Source organism: Schistocerca nitens, chromosome 3, assembly GCF_023898315.1.
Source record: "Schistocerca nitens isolate TAMUIC-IGC-003100 chromosome 3, iqSchNite1.1, whole genome shotgun sequence".
In the NCBI taxonomy this organism is placed as follows: Eukaryota; Metazoa; Arthropoda; class Insecta; order Orthoptera; family Acrididae; genus Schistocerca; species Schistocerca nitens.
Genome location: NC_064616.1, coordinates 636,440,733 through 636,464,509, shown reverse-complemented (window position 1 = coordinate 636,464,509; position 23,777 = coordinate 636,440,733). Strand labels below are relative to the sequence as shown.

General features: G+C 40.1%; 1 protein-coding gene across 1 annotated transcript in view; it reads right to left on the bottom strand.

Moving 5' to 3' along the window:
* The window catches only part of LOC126249374 (O-acyltransferase like protein-like), a 272,872-nt gene that overhangs the window by 57,154 nt on the left and 191,941 nt on the right, over positions 1 to 23,777 (bottom strand). Inside the window, exons 7-8 of the mRNA XM_049951028.1 lie at positions 12,735 to 12,902; positions 9,605 to 9,698 (exon numbers count right to left, since the gene is read on the bottom strand). Coding sequence (XP_049806985.1) covers positions 9,605 to 9,698; positions 12,735 to 12,902 — 262 coding nt within the window. The remainder of the gene's footprint in view (positions 1 to 9,604; positions 9,699 to 12,734; positions 12,903 to 23,777) is intronic.

Below are 23,777 nucleotides of genomic sequence, written 5' to 3'. Positions count from 1 at the left end.
TGGGGCTGCAAATGTTGGAAAATACTCCAAAAGTGGATGACAAATGTTGAACATGTGATGTCATCAGATGACATGCTTCACCGCAAGTGTAGTGGTTGAGCCTATTGGTTTGTCACACCTAATCATTCCACCAATGCCAAGCAAATATTCACTTTGGTGTTGCTCTGGGCCTGCTTGTGAAACTTTAGCACATGGAGCTCAGAATTCGAGTCCTGTGTGAAGCAGGCAATATTTTCTTCATTGTGTTAGACAATGATAAGTTTACATTGAGATAACAATTTATTATTTTATTTATCGGTCAGACAGTCTGCATTGGTTTCTTGCAAAGTACAATACAACAAAAATCTCCTGTATTCCTTAGGTAAATGAGTATAAGCTTCTGAATTGCAGTTTTACCAGTAAATAAGTTGTTCAAAAGTTGGAATATTTGCTTGAATTCAAGTAAGCAGTGTGTAGAATTGCCTCCTACTGGTGAGAGCAGGATCAACAAGCACATGTGGTGAGATACATCTTCTGGTGATGTCACATGTTGACCATTAGTCATCCACTTTGGGAGTATTTCCTGACACTTGCAGCCCCGTGTGTGTCATATTAGATTACTTATCTCAGCATCATCTAGGGCACTTTGGAAGTTTTTAAACATTTATAGGAATCACTCTGTATGCTGATATTATATATGTATCAGGTCTGTATGCATTGTCCCCACTAACTATATATCTTTGTCTGTAGCATATCTTTCACAGGTAAGAAGGGGATTACCTCTTAACATCATTTCCTAGGTATATGCAAGTTCCTCTAGTTTTAAAATGTTGCCTGGAATACAGATGAACTAATGTAAAATTAGGAATATATGTATGTGGCATCTTTCTAGACTTACAAAAAGCATTTGACTGTGTTGATATGACCATATTGCTGGACAAACTGTGGAACTATGGCATTCGAGGCACAGCCCATAATCTGGTGAGGTCCTACTTGACAAATAGGAAGCAGTTTGTGTCTATTAGCACTACAGAGGGAGCATACAAATCAAACACCACTGACTTAAATTTTGGTATTCCACAGGGGTCAATATTAGGACCACTTCTTTTTATTATCTATGTAAATGATATTCAGTCCATAACAAACCATGCAACAGCTATCTTGTATGCAGATGATACCACGTTAATATGCAGCAATCCAAGCTATTCACAGCTCGAAGTGGAATCCAGTACTGCAGCAGGCTTAATTCTGCAGTATTTTAATGAAAACAAACTAAACACAAATAAATCTGTCTATATTGAATTTGATATTGGGAGGCAAAAAACTCATGAAAACAAAATCTTAATGGGTGACGAATACATTAAAAAACAATACTCGGCCAAATTTCTTGGCCTGACACTAGATGCAGAGTTAAACTGGTCTGATCATGTGAATGATATTTGCAAAAAGCTATGTACTACCATATATGTCCTAAGAAAACTGACACCTTTTTGTAACATCACCACTCTGAGGCAAATATATTTTGCACTATTTGAATCCCATCTAAGTTATGGGGTAGAGGTATGGGGATCCAGCAGTAAAGGTGATATGAAAAGTGTACTTACCTTAGAAAAGAAGGCACTTAGAATTGTGGGAAAGAAATGTGCCAGGGAGTCCTGCAGAAATTTGTTTAAAGAATTTAAAATACTAACTGTTCATAACCTGTATGTGCTGAAGATAATCATTATGGCAGTAAACAGTAACAAAACACTAAATAAAGAAATACACGATCACAACACTAGAGGTAGAGAGAGACCCCACATCATCTCTCATAGAACAACACTTTATAAGAAAAGCCCTCACTATGCAGGCATAAAACTACTGAATTGCTTCCATCCTAATATCTCCAAATTGCCCATTACAAAACTAAAAATGAAATTAAAATTATGGCTCCTAAACAATCCTGTATATTCAATAGATGAGTTTCTAGATTTAGTACACTCGTATGATGGAAGACCATCTATCTAAAAATATATGTAATCTCAGATCTTAGACTGTGTCACAAACTGTAAATATTCGAATGTCAGATATGAATACTGTGTTACAAACTGTAGATTCCTTAATCTAAGTATGGCAATAACAATTTTTTTAATGTATAGTCCATATATGTAACTCTGTTCTCTCAATTAAATTTAGAAAAAGTTGTGTAGATAAAAGTGCCAGCCAATAATACGTAACCCTAGTAAGTAAGGGTCTGACTTATCCAGGAGACTGGAACAAAAAAAAACCTTTTTTTGTAATCAGTTGATGTTGGATCAAAATAAATAAATAAATAAACATCAGATTCCTTTAGCCTGTGCTTATTGATGTACAACAAGTGCATGGCTGACAGTATGTCGTTTTCGCAGGTAAGAATTTCAAATTCACTTACTTTATTCGTCCACCACTGAAAACTAACCTACAGCATACAGCAGCTAGCATACAATCTAGAATGGAAAGCTGTCATTCTTTGAATACTTAAAGTAAGGAACTAATTCAAGCAGATAGAAAAAAAGATGATGCTGAAATTAATGACTGCTTCCAGTTATTCCATTTTTGTGACTTAGTGTTTGTTGTGTACTTTAATTAGACCAGAATTTAAGATTATTTATGATATTATGTATATTGTTAATGGGTGGTGTACCCACAGAAAAAACATTCAATAATAAAATGAGAAACAGTCTTCCACCAGAAAAAAATTGTATGAAGTTCATGGTTGATTCTAGCATATAAATTATTTACAAAAAGTTGTTTTGATAACATCTATGTAATTTTTTAACTGTTTAGTTTGTCATAAATTGCATTGTAAAAGTATTGCTGGCCACTCAGTAAGCAGGGGAGAGTGTTGTACCTTGGAACACTTTTTCAGACCTGTAACAGAAGTTTAAATATTTTTTAATTCCATTTCAAAATGGTAGCATTCACTTTATGAGTGCTACAGACTTTTGATGAACTTACAAAAATTACTCTGTAGAGGTAAAATTTTTTCCAAAAGTGAAAAAGGATTCCAAGGTACAACATGGTGATGTACCTAGGAACTAATATCAATTTCAAATTTAAAAAGTGTTACAATTCAGAAAATCTTGGCAATATTGTATTTAACAGTCTATGTATTACATAGTAATACTCTATTAGAGACTGATAATCAGTAAGTGAAATCAGATTAATAAAAAACAAGTTAAACAAGTTAAAACCATTCTGAAATGGAAGCTACTGGCAACTGAGACCAATTCCCATTTTCAAGATAGGGAAAACTGTTAAAACATTTTAAAAAAATAGTTCATTTGCAAATATCATGTATTCTACAGTGTAAGACTTATTTCTGTTTCAAGGTAAAAGGTGGTGTATGATCAGTGAAGTATGGTGTAACTGTCCACATGTTAGTAACCACTTTTAGAAATATACAGAATTTTACTCACCATAAAACTCTGTAACTGAAGAATTATCAATATCCTCCAAACAGTTTTAATATGATGCACAGCACTTAATATATATGGAACTTGCAATATTTACAAATGATGCAGGAACACAACCTCATGTCTCACAACATCAAAAACAAGAGAAAACACTGGAAATTACATATGGCAGTTTCTAGTGTGTGTTGCTTCATGTGATTCTAAAATCAATCTCAAGATTGAAACACTGACCAGCAAGCATAATCTATTCCTACATTCACTATCTTCCAGGTAGAACACTCTCCCCTATTGTAATTAAGCCAAGAGTATTTCTTACACTACTTAATATATTCTTTTAAGCCCAAATAATAGTAAAATGTGGTAGCTGAAACACCAGGTCATCTCTTGTACATTAGACTGTAATAGGTTGTATCGGTACTGTGGCTACAAGGTGTCATGTTGATCAATCTTGAATGCAGCCATTAGCAACAATGTATATTGAAAAATCTGCAAAATATTTGTTGGCCATGTCGTCCTTGTACAATCCTGCCCTTTTCCTCTTGGTCCACATTGCGATCTTAGTCTGCTGCTGCCATGCAGCAGTAGTACTCATTTGCCACTGGTACACTGTTTTTTGTCATGTTTTGCTGTCCCTACCAACACATATTGTCAATCAAGTATCTCACTACACAAGTCTGAAACTACTCCACTTTAAAAATTATTTTGTTTTTCCAAGAAATAAGTTAAAGTTTTCTGTTAAGGTAGGGGACTGCATAAAACATGTGATGAGCAGTATTTTTTTCAGCTGATTCCCTCTACATATTACAGAAACAAAATTGTATGTAGCTGTACAAGCACTGAGGAAAAATGCCCAACAGCTCTTAGGATAGCTGCCTACTGTGTATGTATAAAATAATCTAGGACTAATACTCAGAATTATTGATGTGAGTAGATTAGCATTAGTTGTAAGTCATTATAGTATCCTTTAGGGAAGTAGGCCTGCAGTAACAGCTTCTACCAATTGATGTATAATTTGTCTGAGCCTCAAAGGATCTTCATAAAGGAATTTATGGAACATGATGTACTACTGAATGAGTGAATGAATGTCTACTCTAGAAACTCTTTAGACCCATGGGTAAACTGACTACAGCTTCTCAGTACATCTGTTTCTTTTTGAAGTTTGTTGACAAGAATGTATCACAGAAAACAACATAATATTCACAATGTAAGACCACAGTGAAAAATTTACACTATCCATGACTTAACTTTTACTGTGGTATCAAAAGGAGTGTTATATTCAGCCTTACAAATCTTTAACCACCAAATGATGTGGAAAGTGTAATAGATAGTTAAGATAACTTTAGACACACACTAAAATCATATCTTCTTGACAACTCCTTCCTTCTATTCCAAAGAAAGATTTCTGAATTTTGTGTGACAGATCACCGTAACAGCCCACCATAGGCCCCAGTCTATTTAAGGCTAGCCAAGCTACACTCACCCTCAGTTCTCTATGTGTATTGCTACAGCTCTTTGTGTACATTGGTTCCTGCTGAATGTTACTTAATTACTGAGTTCAAGTGCTTAATGCTTCTGTGAAGTAAAGTTGTGTTCAGTCAACTGATCATGTTGTACTTATACCTAATCACAATATGAATGCAGATGAGGGTGGTCCTGTTCTCTGAGCAAATTTATACTCTGGCTGGTCCTCCATTTATTCTCACGATGGCTGATGGTGTTACTGAGGACATTTTATGTCAGTTGGTTGAACAGCAAGACTCGTTCACCACAGCATTGCCCTCACCACTTACAGGTGCTGGACAATCAAACTCAGGTACTTCAATCTTTGGCTACTGTTTCGTCTAGTCGCCATGCTCCTCAGTCTGTGTCACCTGCTATTTTGCCCTCTTTGGCTTCCATGGTTTATCCAGCACCCTTTTCTACAGACAATGAGTCCACTGAGGAATGAGACATATACGAGAAACTTCTGCAACAACACTTTCAAGCTTTTGGAATTACTGATACTATTTTACGTTTATGCCTTATTGTTTTCATGGATACTGCCAAGAATGTATGAAGCTCTGCGTCAACTTGCCCCTTTGCAGGATCTGTCTTCTTTACTGTTTGACCAAATGTGTGAACTTCTTTCAAAATACTACAGTAAGAGCATCCATGTTAATGCATCTTAGGTTGAGTTTTACCACTGTAAGAAGCAACAACATCAATCTTATCGAGCATGGATGGCTGAACTCTATGAGTTAAGTCACCATTGTAATTTTGTGTCCAATGTACATAAAGAGCCATATGCTGATAAGATGGTGAGAGATGCTATCATTCGCTTAACTCCAGATCGTGAGGTGTGAGAGTGTGCCCTCCAGTGTGAAAATCCATCCCTCTCCAAGGTTTTAGCTATTGCACAGTAGTTTGAGATGTCACGAACTGCAGGTAACCAAATTGAGTCATGGTGTGAGGTATCAGCAATCAAACCCTCTCCTCCACTCCAGGCTTGAGATAGTTCACAGGGGGAAGACATGGTTGTGGTTGTCTGCACATTATCACCATGTCAAGGCGGTCAGCCCCACTGCCAGCATTAGCACACTGAACTCACATTCGGGAGGATGACGGTTCAATCCCGCGCCCGGCCATCCTGATTTAGGTTTTCCGTGATTTCCCTAAATCTCTCCAGGCAAATGCCGGGATGCTTCCTTTGAAATGGCATGGCTGACTTCCTTCCCCATCCTTCCATAATCCGATGAGACCGATGACCTCGCTGTTTGGTCTCTTCCCCCAAACAACCCAACCCCACTCCCAGCAGCAGCCACACCCGCAAAGTAAACAGGCCAGTAAACAGCAATGTATGCATTCCATGTTACTGTCCTGCCCATATTGTTTCACTAACCATGAGCACCCATACTCCCCAAAATACTGGGCTACCTGTCATAATTGTAAAAATTCAGCACAATGATCCTGATGTGGATATGGACATAAACATTGTATTGGCTGTTTCTGTTGCATCAAACAAATTTTTCATTAATGTTATGGTTTTTTGTAAAGTTCTGCACATGCAAATGGATACAGCAGTTGCGGTAATCTTGTTAAACTCACAAACTTATATGCACTTGGGCTCCCCTCCACTTCTCCCTGTATCACAAAGTTAGTAAATTACAATCAGCAGAGTATTCCTATTCTCAGCCCATTCTCTGCCACAGTGACCTACAAGTCAGGAGTCTGGTAACTCTCACTTCTTGTTGTAAATAACACATGTACAGAGAATCTTTCTGGATTATAAGCTTTTAAGTTGTTTGGATGTACCATTTCAGATGAATTGAATTTAGTGTCTGAACAAGTACTGTATATACAGTTAGATGCAATATGTTCTGAGTTTTCCTCTTTGATCTCTCCTCGATTGAGGTGTGCCAATAATTTTCAAGTGCATATTACCACGAAACCTTCTTCTCAGCCTCATTTTGTCTGGGTCTTTCCCATTAAAGTGGCATTCAGTCAACAAGTCAAAGACGATTTAGATCACCTCACGGAATCTGGTGTTCCTCAGCCTATTGTACCAAGTGAGTGGTCTACCCCCTTAGTAATAGTAAACAAACTGTTGGGCCAGTTATGCCTATGTGGCAATTTTAAAATTCCTGTGAATGCAGTCTATAGTGGATACACACCTGATACCACTACTGGACAAAATCTTTGCAAAGTTGTCAGGTGGTCAATATTTCTCAAAAATTGACTTGTCAGATGCCTGTTTACAACGCCCTGTAGATAAAGAGTCTCAACATATGTCTGTTGTCAAAACCACTTTTGGACTGTACCAATACTTGCAACTACCTTTTGGAGTTGCCAGAAATAGTGTCCGTGCCAGGTTGTGCAAACTATTTGGATGACATTTTAGCTTCTGGTGCCTCCACTGCAGAACATTTGCAAAATCTCTGTATTCTTTTTTCTGTCCTCCAAGCAGCTGGGTTGAAAAGTAATTTAGAAAAATATCAATTTTTTTCAGACCTTCTATCATTTGTATTTGATTTGAAGCTTTTCATGAGGGTCTCAAACCCTTGTATCAACATGTTTCTGCTATTGCGTCACGCCACACGCTATGTCAGTCAAAGAATTTCAGGTTTTTCTAGGCAAAGTCGCCTACTACCATAAATTTTTGCCTGGGACAGTGACAATCGGGCAGCTGTTATATGCATAGCTGTGCAAATGGGCCCAGTTTCACTGGTTGCTGACTTGTGAAACCATGTTTTCCACCATTAATACCATATTGTATCCTGTGCCCTTCTTAGTGATGTACCAAGCAGGCCTCCTCTCGGTCCTTGTGACAAACGCTTCACAGCATGGATTGGGGGTGTTACTAGCTCACAGATATCTCGATGGTTTCGAGCGGCCTATTGCTTATGCCTCAAAAACACTGACTCCTGCTCAAACTCTGTACTCTCACATAGAGAAGGAAGCTTTGACCATTGTATATGCTGTGAAAAAAAGTCCATGTTTTTCTCTATGGTACCAAATTCCACCTAGTCACTGATCCTTATTCAATCCTTCTGCATCATTACCAGATAAAGCAGCACATTACATTCAATACTGAGCTCTTTTCCTTTTGAATTATACCTATAAGTTTCATTCCTGCACTACAAATCAACTCACAAACGCCAATGCTTTGTCCCACCCACTGGCTGATATGGACCCAGGATTAGATCAGTAGAAAAGGCTTTGTTTCCACATTGTATCACCACTCAGAAGATGGTTGATGGTTTTCCTGTAACTAGCACATGGATTGTGAAGGCTGTAGCTTTGGATAGCCTTTTGCAGAAGGCCATAACATTCATACAACATGGTTGGCCAGATTCACCACCTTCTCATGTGTCTGACCCCTCCATAATTATTACATTTTTGACATGGGCTCTCTGTTGTGGATGGTGACCTGCTTTTAGACAAAGATCATGCAGCCCCTCAGGTAGTGATCCCCTCAGTGCTTCATTTGGAGGTTCTCTGTTTATTACACGCAGGGTGTCTCATGCACAGAAGCATTGGCCCATCAACACATATTTTGCCCAACTTGGACAATGACATTACCTGCCTGGTTGCCTCCTGTCCACAGTATGTGGTGTGCCAAGCAGCTCCCTGAGCATCATTGTCTCCTTGGCCAATGCTGTCACTTTCATGGAACCGTATACATGTCGATTTTGCTGGCCCCTGTCTCAGTACTTATTGGCTGTAGGTCATTGATGCCTATTCTCATTTTCCATACGTCATTCATTGTGTTCCCACACCCACAACTGTCACCATAGAGCCTTGTCCAATTTTTTTTTCACTCAAAGGCTTGACCTTGATGTTAGCAACTGATAATGGTCCACACTTTTGATTGCAAGGGTTTGCGACATTTTGCAATTCCCTTGGTATCTGGCACATCCTCATCCCACTGTTCCCCCACAATCTAACAGTGAGGTGGAACACATAGTGCAAACATTCAAAACTCATACATAAAAATGTGTCGCCAACTCTCCATATGATGTTGCCTTAAATCAGTTTCTTTTCTCATACCATTTCATGCTGTTTGGCGAGAAGAGCCCGGCGGAGCTACTCCACAGCTGCCAGCTGAGATCACTGCTCCACCTCCTTTGTATTTCACCTTGACATCAAACTGTGCAGCCACTGCATCTCTTCTGACTGGATGTGGCTGCCTGGGCCTGCAGTTTTGGACATCACACTAAATGTATTCCAGCTGTCATCACCAGATGCCAGGGGTGGCATCCCTGCTACTTCCAAACAGAGGACAGCCTCTGCTCAAGGCACCATGATCAACTTTGTCTTCATATGGATGGCTGGGCACCCTCTGATATCATAACACTGCCTTTGAGCCTGTCCACAACGGGCGTCACATAACATGCTGCTGCCAGTCCCCCACTCCTGCGCGGGTGGTTTTACATTGTATAATGAAGTAAAAATATCTCTTCATGTCTGAGATCTTTCATCTTCCAATAGCAGCTGCTGAAGAAGTTTATCTCAGAACTTTCCCAGAGGCCACATCTCTAGTAATTGAATTGATGACATGTTGAATTGCATTGCTTTGGAAGACCGGATGAGGTCTTCCAGGATATTAGGCAAGCAAACCATTATGATCTATCAGTGAAATTTTTCTGTTAATATGTATGGTAGAAGAATGCTCTCTTATATTAATTGCTGTGATTAAATGAAAGAAACCTTACCTTATGAAGAAAAATGTATCAACAGAGAAAGCTGCATTGTTAATGCCTTGGAAGAATACCTCTCTCTCCACAACTCCACGATATGCCATGTTATCTAATAAAAGAAGCAAATACATTTATTTATTTATGTATTTATTTCACCTGGCAAAATTAGGGCCTTCAGGATCTCTATAACATCTAATCAGACTTCCTCAGTGAGTAAACGTTACAATTTATATGGTGTGTCAGCAACATATAATAATAATAATGATAATAATGACAATATATATTGTAATGAACAGGTGGAATATACAAAATTTGTCTTATTGGCATTAAGCAATTTCTTAATTAAGTTCCTGTGAAATATGAGTAGTGACATCTAACAGAAATGTATGACAAAAGCTCAGAGGTAAAAGGAGAAAAAGTTGAATGGTTACATGAAGAGTGAGAAATAATAGGACAAGATTAGCAGATCGGATCAAAAGAAGAAATAGAAATAGAAAGGAATTAGATAAATATGTGTAGTTTACAATGTGACAGAGAGACTGCTTTCCTGTCAGACAGAAAGAAAACTGTTGGAATATGCCATGAGGGAAGCTACACCAAGGATAAAAGATGCAAAGTGGATTTGGATAAGGTGCAGATTATAGGGTAACTTGTTCCACAGTCTTTTGAGTGAAATTGAGAATGAGATGGAGAAGGATTTAGTGATATGCAAAAGTAAAGCCAACATGCTGGACGTATTTGATCTGGTACAGAATGATGATAGGTATTTGAAATGTGAGGAGAGTTATTAAGAACAGCACTGACTAAGAAACTGACAACATAAAGAGAGTGTGTGAAAATTATGCTATCTATCTGGTTGCATCCCACCAGAATGAAAATGGGATGGACTGATGTGATCAAATAACCAAATGCTGCACACGCATCATATGCAAGCATTCATCACTAGCTCAAGAGTTTAAAAGAAAGAGTATGTTAAATACTGTGTGGTTTTCAAGGATCTATACTCATGAAAATTATCAACTGATAGAACATTAAGCTCTTCAGCAGAGATAACAATATTTTTATTCAGACTGAATCAAAAGGCTATGAAAAATGTGCACCTTTAAATGCAAAACTATACCATTCAAGTATCTATAACCAGCTATAGTCACATCAGATAATGTTTTTATAAGAATTAAACATTATCAAAAATGTCATTTGTCATTTTGAGAACTGAATGGATACCGATGTGTACCCCATCAAGAGCAATGAAAATAGGAATCATGTTTGGATTGTAGACAGGTTAGAAAGTGCCTGTGTTTCAACTTCTCCCACTGTGCTGCCACACATTCAGCATTTTCTGTAATGCATTTGATTAACTGTGACATTTTTATGAATTCTGCACAGAATAACATATTTCTTTCTGTTATAATTTTCATCAGTTTTGTGCTTTGTAACTGAAGAAGTAGCAATCTTAGTAAACATTTTATTATGGCAAGCAAGCTTTCTTTTTGCACCAAGAAAGATGGATTAATACACAGTGATACACAAGTATTTAATAATGGGATGTACATAACCATTAAACAGCATACAAAACACACTTTGTGGAAGTAGCTTGAGTTACAGAGTTACAGGGTATACAAAGTGTAGTAAATATCCATTTTTGTTTTTAAACGCCTGTTTTGAATGGTACATGGCTGTCTTTCTGAAACAATGAAGATAAGCATCATCACATATCAGTTACATGTCACTGAAATCATTTCTTCACCATGACTGTGTATTATAGTTTTGTACATTTCAAAAACATGAAACTGAATCATTAAGCTGCAAGTGGCATTGAAATTGTGGTCTCTAACTTGGTCTCCTTTAGTGTTAGATAAACAATGATATTCTCAGAAAAAAAAAGCTCAGCAAGTTTTAAGCAATTACATTTTCTCATCCTTCATAATTTTACTGAAAAGAGAGCTTTACATAACTGAAATCACTACTGTAACACACAGAAGATGAGTGCTAAAAAAAGTCAAAGAGTGACTACCGTTCTGGAGCTACTGGATTGCTCTTATTTAATGACCAAATACTCAAGAACACATGAAATCTTGACATTTCTTGTTTTCCCATCCAGTTTTGCTGTTGTACATTGCTGTGATATATATATTTTTAGTGGTCGTGTGAGGTCTTTATCCTAAGGAAGAATTGCAGTTATCAGAGAGCTGCAAATCATCATCTTTCAGGTTTACCTTCTGTTGTTATGAGCAGCCAGTATTGTGAAATGAGACTGGACTGGCACAGATAACCACCTTAAAGTCAGGTAAGTTGTTTGCAGTATTGTTATAATGGTAAAATTGAATATAATAGCAACCAGTCAGAATGGAGCCAGTTTGTAATGTTGTGCCCTCCATAAAATTGGTTGATTCTCACTTGTGAGCAACCAAAGAACAAAAATTAGTTTGGGTGAATGTTAATAATTAGTTGGCATCCAAATATTCATACCAGTTGCTTGACTAGTATTCACAGGACATAAAAGTTGTTTCAACCTTAGCTATCTTGACAAGGCACACTTAAATAGAAAAACATATCATATGGAGTTTTTGCTTAAATTTTTATGAAGAAACTGCTACTAACACTACAGATTCTCCTTACAAATCAGTTTATCACAAAACAAATGCTTTTAATGCTGAAAGATGGTATCTGTACTTTGGCATTGCCTTTCAGTTTTCAGTTTGGCTACATTATAATTAATAAGAAAGAGTATCAACCATGTTGTACTGATGGTATTCATGATTATTTTTAATGAAGGAATATTAATACATGACTTGGCATTCACAAATTTCCTATACTTCTATGAGCAAATATATTTTGATTTTATACTGCCTTTGTTTCTTTTTTATTAGTTTGTTTTATTTAGGAATTCATTTGCAATTAGTTATAATGGTAGACAATGATGATATTATAATTTGACAAGAAAAATGAGGTGGTCTAGGATGATAAGCAAATTTTCATTTTTCAGCAGTAAAGGTAACATGTGCACCTTTTATCAGAAAAGAACTGATTTGTTTTACAGGATTGCATTCTTTTCCTTTGGTCCAGAAATGACAGATAATCTTATTTGAGTACTACTCTATCATGAAATATTTTATTTGTCAAATGAAAGATGTAAACTGCTTACCTGAGTATTTGAAAGCAACAATACAGGTGTGTCCTAAAATAACCCAGATCATGCTCAGTGATCTCAGACCATGAATTGTTGGAATTGTGTCACTTCCCACTGATCGATCACAGATAATATTAAAATTTAGCCTCACAGAAAATGAAAGAATAACACGCTGCATAACACCTGAAACATGAAATCAGAGTACAGTTGTACTGTCAAAATCTAAAATGGGTTGTGATATATACTTATATAATAACATTGAAGTTTCTCTGTAGTAGAAAAATTTCATAAAGATTAGAATCTATTGGAGCTTGTCTCAGTATATATCTCACATTTTTATTGCTGGTAATATACTTCTTGAGAAAATGATATGTACTGAGAAGCTTGAATTAATTACTTTCATATAATGTACTACACTTTCCCTAAACCTATTGGAAAATTTACTTGTAATTTTACAGACCAGTTTAAACATTCTTATAACATTAATCATCATTACTTCTATGCCTCTTTCATAAACTTGACTCTGATTTCTGCAGCCATGAAATGGTTGATAACAGCACATAAAAGGAATGCTAAGAAGATTGCATCTGAAAAACACTGGGCTCACTAATTTACTGAAATAACTAACCATTGCTGCAACTCATACTGTTGCAGAAAGTGGTCCTGTTTACACTTGAAAGCATAAATGCATTTGTATTCATTCTTTTTGTGCAATAACAAAGTCACATGCAAAAGAATACCAAGTATGTATGATGGAACATCTGGAATCTGTTCCCAATTAGAGGCAGAAATTTGGCATAGCTTTTACTCCCTTCTGTAATTCCATGCTGACTTCAGGATATGAAAATGATGATCATATGACACGGCATGGGCAGAATGGATTCCAAGAACATTTTGACTGTACTAGTCTCCCTTTCATGTTACAAGTTCACATTCAGCCATCCAGATTTACATTTTCCATAGTTTTCTTAAATCAGGTATGGCAGATGCTGGGATGGTTCTTTTGAAAAGAACATGGGGAATTTCCTTCCCCACCCATCTCAAAAATTGGTTTAAGATCCATATCTAATGACATCATCATTGGGTCTTTCAGCCCTTTCTTCCTCTAATGATAGGAGAAAGAAAAGAGAACATTTACACTGCATATGTCATTACATTGTTAGGGAAGAGAACAAAATGTTTAGTTTCACAGGTATCTTAAAGATAAACTGAATCTTTCTTTTATGGAAATTTTCGGGCAATGACAGCTAACACTGATTTCATCTGGTCAAGCAAAAAAAGGAAATTCCTTTTTTCATGATTAAAATGGAATAGCTCACATACAAGACTATCAGAATGTAACTCAGATTCATACTGAATAACGAGAACTGCTGAAAAAGAGGTTCTTTTGAAGAAAATGTGGCCTCATTTATACATTTATGGTTGCAAAATTTTATCAAGTACTATCCATTTCCAGAAATAATGTTTACTTCCCATGGAAATAGCCAACCATTTTAATGTGTGAGGTAAGTACTTTGAACAGGAGGAACATTGTTCAGTAAGGCAATATATTTAAAATGTTGTCTGAAAGTACACTCCTGGAAATTGAAATAAGAACACCGTGAATTCGTTGTCCCAGGAAGGGAAAACTTTATTGACACATTCCTGGGGTCAGATACATCACATGATCGCACTGACAGAACCACAGGCACATAGACACAGGCAACAGAGCATGCACAATGTCGGCACTAGTACAGTGTATATCCACCTTTCGCAGCAATGCAGGCTGCTATTCTCCCATGGAGACGATCGTAGAGATGCTGGATGTAGTCCTGTGGAACGGCTTGCCATGCCATTTCCACCTGGCGCCTCAGTTGGACCAGCGTTCGTGCTGAACGTGCAGACCGCATGAGACGACGCTTCATCCAGTCCCAAACATGCTCAATGGGGGACAGATCCGGAGATCTTGCTGGCCAGGGTAGTTGACTTACACCTTCTAGAGCACGTTGGGTGGCACGGGATACATGCGGACGTGCATTGTCCTGTTGGAACAGCAAGTTCCCTTGCCGGTCTAGGAATGGTAGAACGATGGGTTCGATGACGGTTTGGATGTACCGTGCACTATTCAGTGTCCCCTCGACGATCACCAGTGGTGTACGGCCAGTGTAGGAGATCGCTCCCCACACCATGATGCCGGGTGTTGGCCCTGTGTGCCTCGGTCGTATGCAGTCCTGATTGTGGCGCTCACCTGCACGGCGCCAAACACGCATACGACCATCATTGGCACCAAGGCAGAAGCGACTCTCATCGCTGAAGATGACACGTCTCCATTCGTCCCTCCATTCACGCCTGTCGCGACACCACTGGAGGCGGGCTGCACGATGTTGGGGCATGAGCGGAAGACGGCCTAACGGTGTGCGGGACCGTAGCCCAGCTTCATGGAGACGGTTGCGAATGGTCCTCGCCGATACCCCAGGAGCAACAGTGTCCCTAATTTGCTGGGAAGTGGCGGTGCGGTCCCCTACGGCACTGCGTAGGATCCTACGGTCTTGGCGTGCATCCGTGCATTGCTGCGGTCCGGTCCCAGGTCGACGGGCACGTGCACCTTCCGCCAACCACTGGCGACAACATCGATGTACTGTGGAGACCTCACGCCCCACGTGTTGAGCAATTCGGTGGTACGTACACCCGGCCTCCCGCATGCCCACTATACGCCCTCGCTCAAAGTCCGTCAACTGCACATACGGTTCACGTCCACGCTGTTGCGGCATGCTACCAGTGTTAAAGACTGCGATGGAGCTCCGTATGCCACGGCAAACTGGCTGACACTGACAGCGGCGGTGCACAAATGCTGCGCAGCTAGCGCCATTCGACGGCCAACACCGCGGTTCCTGGTGTGTCCGCTGTGCCGTGCGTGTGATCATTGCTTGTACAGCCCTCTCGCAGTGTCCGGAGCAAGTATGGTGGGTCTGACACACCAGTGTCAATGTGTTCTTTTTTCCATTTCCAGGAGTGTAGTTACTAACAAAGGCAGATGATATCCTACACACAATAAAAGCAGCTGTAAAACAAAGCAAGGATTTATTAGTCAGTAGGAGTTTTAACATAAAATGAATAGTTTGAATGAAATGTCGCAATGATTTTATTTATTCTACTGGAAGAGTAAATTCATTGTACATGGTTTGTCAAATAGAGCAAAGTAATTCACATTTTTTTTTTCAAGAATCAAGAACCATTGAAGCTCTCTCTCTCTCTGCCATGTGCTTTCTTCACATGGCAGTTTAACACCACCTCTGACATTGCTACAGTCAAGATCTTCATGGACCCCTAACACAGAAATGGTGCACCTGTGACATTTTTGTCATATAAATAAATGTTCCTTTTTATTGTTTCAAAACACTCTAAAATTGTAGAGTGTTTGCCTTTATCACTTATAAACATTTTAAAACTATATATATGTAGTTCTTTTACACCCTGTGTATTTGATTTCTCAATAGTTAGCTCACATAGTTTGGTCACACCATTCCATTAAATACTGCATCTGAACCATTAAGAGTTAAGTTAAAATGTGTTCCCACTGTTGATGATAATATCATCTGAGAACCATATTTCAAATACTTCTTTAATGGTGCCTGGAATTTTACATCTGGAACAATACTTAGGACTCAGAGAACCTATTTTATGATCAAGAGATATGCAAGACTTGGTAATCAAGAACTTACCAACCTGCAAAGGGCAGTCTGAATGGATGCACTCACAGGTACCAGAGGAATATCCTAAATAGGTGACAAAAATATTAATTCTAGAAGGGCACATATAGACAAACAGTAGTCATTATTCCAAAACTTTGAGAAATGGTCACCAGTCATAACATTTATTGTCCAGACACTTACTGACAACTCAGTAGATGAAATGGGTTCTAGGAAAATGAGGCAAAAATATTAAGCTCTGTTTCCATATGTTCCCTCACACCGAAACAAAAAGCAAGAATGTACTCATAGCCCCACTATAAAAAGAATGTTTAAGATATAAGTAACAATGCTAGCAGGTTTATGGAAAGTGTCATATGTTATATGAAACCAATTAATTGGAGTTTCTCAATACATGACACTTCACAAAGTCCTGCTACCTCATAGAGTTTCTGTGAGGCTTATATGGACTTTGAAGCTTTTAATGAGTTTGCTGGCTTGAGGACTTCATTTACTAATGTCATGTATTGTTTCTGTTTAAACACCCTCCTTCTCCCCCCCCCCCCCCACCCAATGCCTCCCCCGTCACGGGTGCTTCCTTTACATGTATCCCCTCACATTCATCTTTGTGCTCCACACTCTAGGGGGGAGGGAGTGGGGGGGGGGGGGGCTAATTTGGCTACTATAGATCAATTCATGTATCAACATGTTTGTTTTCCAAGCTCTTTGGAAGCAGAGTGTGGTTCTGCATGAAACAGTAAACACGTGTGTACCGGGAATTAAGTAGATGCATATATATACACTCCTGGAAATGGAAAAAAGACCACATTGACACCGGTGTGTCAGACCCACCATACTTGCTCCGGACACTGCGAGAGGGCTGTACAAGCAATGATCACATGCACGGCACAGCGGACACACCAAGAACCGCGGTGTTGGCCGTCAAATGGCGCTAGCTGCGCAGCATTTGTGTGTATAGTGGGCATGCGGGAGGCCGGGTGGACCTACCGCCGAATTGCTCAACACGTGGGGCGTGAGGTCTCCACAGTACATCGATGTTGTCGCCAGTGGTCGGCGGAAGGTGCACGTGCCCGTCGACCTGGGACCGGACCGCAGCGATGCACGGATGCACGCCAAGACCGTAGGATCCTACGCAGTGCTGTAGGGGACCGCACCGCCACTTCCCAGCAAATTAGGGACACTGTTGCTCCTGGGGTATCGGCGAGGACCATTCGCAACCGTCTCCATGAAGCTGGGCTACGGTCCCGCACACCGTTAGGCCATCTTCCGCTCACGCCCCAACATCGTGCAGCCCGCCTCCAGTGGTGTCGCGACAGGCGTGAATGGAGGGACGAATGGAGACGTGTCGTCTTCAGCGATGAGAGTCGCTTCTGCCTTGGTGCCAATGATGGTCGTATGCGTGTTTGGCGCCGTGCAGGTGAGCGCCACAATCAGGACTGCATACGACCGAGGCACACAGGGCCAACACCCGGCATCATGGTGTGGGGAGCGATCTCCTACACTGGCCGTACACCACTGGTGATCGTCGAGGGGACACTGAATAGTGCACGGTACATCCAAACCGTCATCGAACCCATCGTTCTACCATTCCTAGACTGGCAAGGGAACTTGCTGTTCCAACAGGACAATGCACGTCCGCATGTATCCCGTGCCACCCAACGTGCTCTAGAAGGTGTAAGTCAACTACCCTGGCCAGCAAGATCTCCGGATCTGTCCCCCATTGAGCATGTTTGGGACTGGATGAAGCGTCATCTCACGCGGTCTGCACGTCCAGCACGAACGCTGGTCCAACTGAGGTGCCAGGTGGAAATGGCATGGCAAGCCATTCCACAGGACTACATCCAGCATCTCTACGATCGTCTCCATGGGAGAATAGCAGCCTGCATTGCTGCGAAAGGTGGATATACACTGTACTAGTGCCGACATTGTGCATGCTCTGTTGCCTGTGTCTATGTGCCTGTGGTTCTGTCAGTGTGATCATGTGATGTATCTGACCCCAGGAATGTGTCAATAAAGTTTCCCCTTCCTGGGACAATGAATTCACAGTGTTCTTATTTCAATTTCCAGGAGTGTGTGTGGAAATTGAAATAAGAACACCGTGAATTCATATATATATATATGAATTCACGGTGTTCTTATTTCAATTTCCAGGAATTTCCGTGAATTCATTGTCCCAGGAAGGGGAAACTTTATTGACACATTCCTGGGGTCAGATACATCACATGATCACACTGACAGAACCACAGGCACATAGACACAGGCAACAGAGCATGCACAATGTCGGCACTAGTACAGTGTATATCCACCTTTCGCAGCAGTGAGCTGAGCACTGCTCTCAGTGTAATCGAGCAAAGTGGAGTGCCGCTTGTGATGTGGTCTGTCAAACCTTGTCACCTGCATCACTATTGCTTTCATTTGCAGATACAGCATCCCCTCCCCTGAGATGGGATGTGTCTATATATATATATATATATATATATATATATATATATATATATATATATATATATATATATATATATATATATAGACACACACACATGATGTATAGTGTACGTTATTGGTTCCGGCTATCCTACAATGCTAAATCCACAGACCATTAGATACTTCATTTGGTTGAATTGTGTCATGGAGATGTCATGGAGCCATGAAAATTCCACATACTACCAAAGAGTATGCTGAGGTCTGTGACCGAAGAACGCTGGTAGTGATGCTTATTTCATTAAATGGTGGATGATTTAGCCGATTTCTCAGTTGCTTTTCAGCATCAAAATGGTTCAAATGGCTCTGAGCACTATGGGACTTAACATCTGTGGTCATCAGTCCCCTAGAACTTGGAACTACTTAAGCCAAACTAACCTAAGGACATCACACACATCCATGCCCGAGGCAGGATTCGAACCTGCGACCGTAGCGGTCACGCGGTTCCAGACTGAAGCGCCTAGAACAGCACGGCCACACCTTTTTCAGCATCAGGTGCCTATTCCCATGCACCAGTAATGATCAACCAATGTCTTGGTTAAAGTTATTATTAGAAATTCTGGATTCAATTGCTTCTTTGATGGCAGAATCCTAGTAGGTGGATGCATGGGGTAACATTTTCATTTCATAAAATATGATCGTTTCTTTGTTCATGATCATATGGAAGTTTCATGACTCTGTCATGTCTTCATGACATAATTCAGCCAACTAAAGTACCTATTGGCCTACTGAAATATCTTCTGATGATGAAAATGGAGGAAGATGTTGAAAGCTTGAGTCTGATAAATCTGATGTGACAAGAACTCTGTGAAGCATTTGTTAAAAATATAGCTACAGAAAATTCAGTTCTCAAGTAAATAATCTGGCCAAGACAGTAATGTGTAGTGGGCTCATGGGATAGGCAAGAGTCATAGTTGGTGATGTAATCAGTGTGTAGCAAAATAACATCTAGTTAGCAAACACACAAATCTACCAGTGCTTAACTCTGTGGACCTATGTATGCCACCTTGGAGACCACTGGTTGGTGCTTCATGACCACTGGTGGAGCAAAAATGTATCTCCAGTGAGTTGAGCACTGCTCTCAGTGTAATCGAGCAAAGTGGAGTGCCACTTGTGATGTGGTCTGTCAAACCTTGTCACCTGCATCACTATTGCTTTCATTTGCAGATACAGCATCCCCTCCCCTGAGATGGGATGTAGGGGTGGAACTCACCCAAGATAAGCCAGCTACGATGTGGAGGAAGTCTTACTACCTGCAATATCATGGGTTGGGATTCCTCCATCTCTATGTCCACTGCAGACTGAGGAGGAATAGGTGAATCTGCATCCCAGCATAGCGATGCATTGTTAGGAGCAGTGGAGCATCTGTGCTGTGGTCCTCATGACCAATGGGTGGAGCCACAGAGTCAGTGGATGATAAGGCCACCGTTTGTGGGTGTGGTGCAGGGAGCCAGTCCATGGTACCTGCGGGATGCCAATGGTTGTTGCTGCCATTGCTGCTGCTGCTGTTAAGAGGGAGCAGCTGGTGGTATCTGAGGCAGTGTCCCAGGGTACCAGTGACTGAAGTGGGACGCACCTGGTGTTGTGCTGGGTGAACTTTCTCATCAATACCATGGCACCCAGTGGATAATGATGATGTGATAGTCCTCACTTATCCTGCTATAGCTGGAGCAGGTTGAGGAAGGTCGTGGTTGTGTGCCATGCAACAGCTCTACTGGGCTCTTCCCAGTGATCAGCATTGACTTGTTAGTGCTTAAAAATGTTATAACATCCTCTGCATATGTTGACTTCATTACTGTCTTCATTTTTCCCTTAAAGGTGTTGATCATCTGCTCTGCCTCCCTATTGGATTATTGATGGAGGGGAATGGTAATGAGGTGCTGGATGCTGTGTTGCTCACAAAACCCAATGAAGGATGTAGATATGAACTGGTGACCATTTTCTGTTAGCACTGCTCTTGATGGATCATTGAAGGTGTAGACTCGTCAGTGCTTTAATTCCTGCTCCGCCATTCTAGAATGTATGTTACTCTTTGAAGTCAGTATGAACCCAGTTACAAGGGCCAGATGGTTGAGGTCATGAAGAAAATGCCTTTAGGGTAGAAGCTTGTTGAGGAACACAATCCAAACATGAGCAGGCCACGTACTCAATCTCCTTCTCTATTACTGGTCAATAAATGTGGTGGCCGGGAAGGATCTTCATGCAGGTGATGACCCCACTGTCCCACATACAGCAAAGGGAGCACATTGGCGTGGAGGATGAGTGGAATGACCACCCAGTGGGACTCAGTTTCAGTGTCAAGTGATAACACACCATCTCGTGTTGTTTAGTGATGTGTTAAGTAAAAATAGACTTTCATTGTTGGATTGGTCTGTGCTAGCTGGTGGTTCAGCCAGACTAACTTCACCCATTTAAGGAATGATCAAAGTTTGATGTCCTCCTTTAACTCTGCAGCAATTTTGCAGGTAGTGATGGGAAATTCCAATGAGAGACATGCCTCTTCTGTGTGTCTTAAAAACACAGGTCTTCATGTTGTTCAAAATCAGGGTCTGGACCAGCTGGAAGGCTTCATGGTATATTTGCATTGATGTGATGGCTGGTAGGCTTGTATTCCAAGTGATACTCATATGCTAATTAGAACAGACCCTAACGGGGCTACTGCTGTAACTGTTGAGCTGTCTTATCCAGTAAAGGAAATTGAGGACTGAGCAATTGCAACAGAGGTTTGTGAAGGAGGCAGACTTGAACTGGTGATGAAATTGACACCACAGAGATATGTACAGAATTTGCTTGCAGCATAAATGATCACTAGAGCCTCTTTCTCTATATGCACAAAATGGTGCTGAGCTGCTTTCAAAGTCTTGCCTATAATTGCAGTGGGGTGCTGAGAACCATCCAGTTCATGGTATGATAAAATTGCCCCTCCCCTGCCCCCCCCCCCATGTGGTATTGAGACACTTCATTAGCTAGTATCAGTGGATTTTCTGGGGAGTATGAGACTAGACAAGATACAGACTATGCAGTCTGTAGTGCCTTTGGCAAAGCTAAATACTTTGGTGCACACCAGTGACTTTGCACACTTCTTTCTAAGAATGTTGAGAGGGTGTGATACCTGTGCAATATTCAAAATGTACCTACAGTAATACTTTACTTTTTCCATGAAGTACTGTAGCTTTTTATGAAGTATTGTAGCTTCTTCAGACTGTGAGCAGTTAGCATGCTGTCAATGTCTTTTATGTGCCACCAGATGAGAAGGATACCCTTTCTGGGGTATATGAAACCTAGATACTTAACAGAGAATTGTAAAAAGTGCCACTGCTTTAGATTCCATTTCAGGTCACCATTCTGCAATGTAGTGCTCAGCATGTGAAGGTTCTGCAAATGCTCATCTGTATTAACACCTATGACAATTAAGTTGTCAAGGTAATTGCAACATGCAGAAATACTGTAGATCAACTGTTCAAGAAATCACTGAAAGATGGTAGGGTGACAGAAATCCCAATTGGGACCCTTTGATATTGGTATAAAGGCTTGTTTAAAACTAAAACCTGTTGAGACTCTGGATGTAATGGAAGTTGTAAATATGTGTCAAAACAAACTGACCTTGGTATAAAGTTCAAGACTTTTATTTTGAAAAGTAACTTTCTGGGATGAGAGATTGTAAATGTGTCTACAACCACTTCTGAGTTTACTGCCTTGAAATCCCACATAGTCTAAAAGAGCTGTTTCCCTTCTGAACAGTTACTATGGTGCCACTCAGGAGATAGATAACATGGGCATACTGACAGTTTGTTCTTGTAAGCAGTCAGATTCCGCCTCCAATTGTGGAGGATGTGGGATACAGGTCAGACTTTGGAAAAATGGGGAATTGTGTTTGGATTCATGTGAATCTGAGCTTGTACATCTGTTGTGCAGCCTAACCCGGGAGGAGAAAGGACTGAGAATTTTGTGTATAATTTGTCAGTTGCTTGGAATGAAATCTCAATGGACACTCAGTGGATTTTGTTATTAATTGAGAATCCAAATTGATTGAAAGAATCTAAGTTAAAAATATTGTCGGTAATCAGTGAACTAATGCATAAAAACAAACATACTTACAAGAAACTTCAATTTAAAATGTTCCCCTTACCTGTAACATATGTGTACTGTGTGTTATAACTTTCTTTGAAAATAGTGGTAATGAAGGTGATCCAAGAGTTACATATGTATTCAAATTCATATGTGATGCATGTTTGCACTTCAAATACTGTTGGTTTGTCTAAGATTCATAAACCTATTAACAATTTTTATGGATTGTCCATGTTGGGGTTTACTATTGTTTGATCTGTATGCAATGGATTATTGTTGTGGGCTTCTTGGCCTTGAAAGAAGTACAAGAAGACATATTTAGAGCTGTTTAGGCCATTGATGGCATGGCACCATACGAAGCACTTGGGACAAAGTGGTTGCAAAACTTGGTGACTATGCAACACCAGACACCAATAAAATTTGCCATAAGGTAGATGCAGAATCTGAACAACACAGTGGACGTGTTGTAAGTCTATTTCACTTCAAAATCAAGTATGTCCATTCTACCTGTTATTTAAGAATGTTTTCCCTAAGTGTAGCCTGCTGATTAACTGGCCAAGCTGGTTGTTTTTCTCCTATAGCCATGCACACTGCAAAAACTTCTGAAAGTGTTTGCCAATGCTTTCCATTCACTTGTGAGAACTGAAAACTTTTAACAGTTCTCAAAACTTCACCCAAAGACAATCCTGATAGAAAAAATTACCTCAAAACCTTATTTGGGTTCTACAATTTGATCTCAGTAATTAACTTTCCAACAAGGACGAAAAAAGATAGTAGAATCCTAATTGATAATGTTTTCTTTGATGAAGCTTAAAAGTAA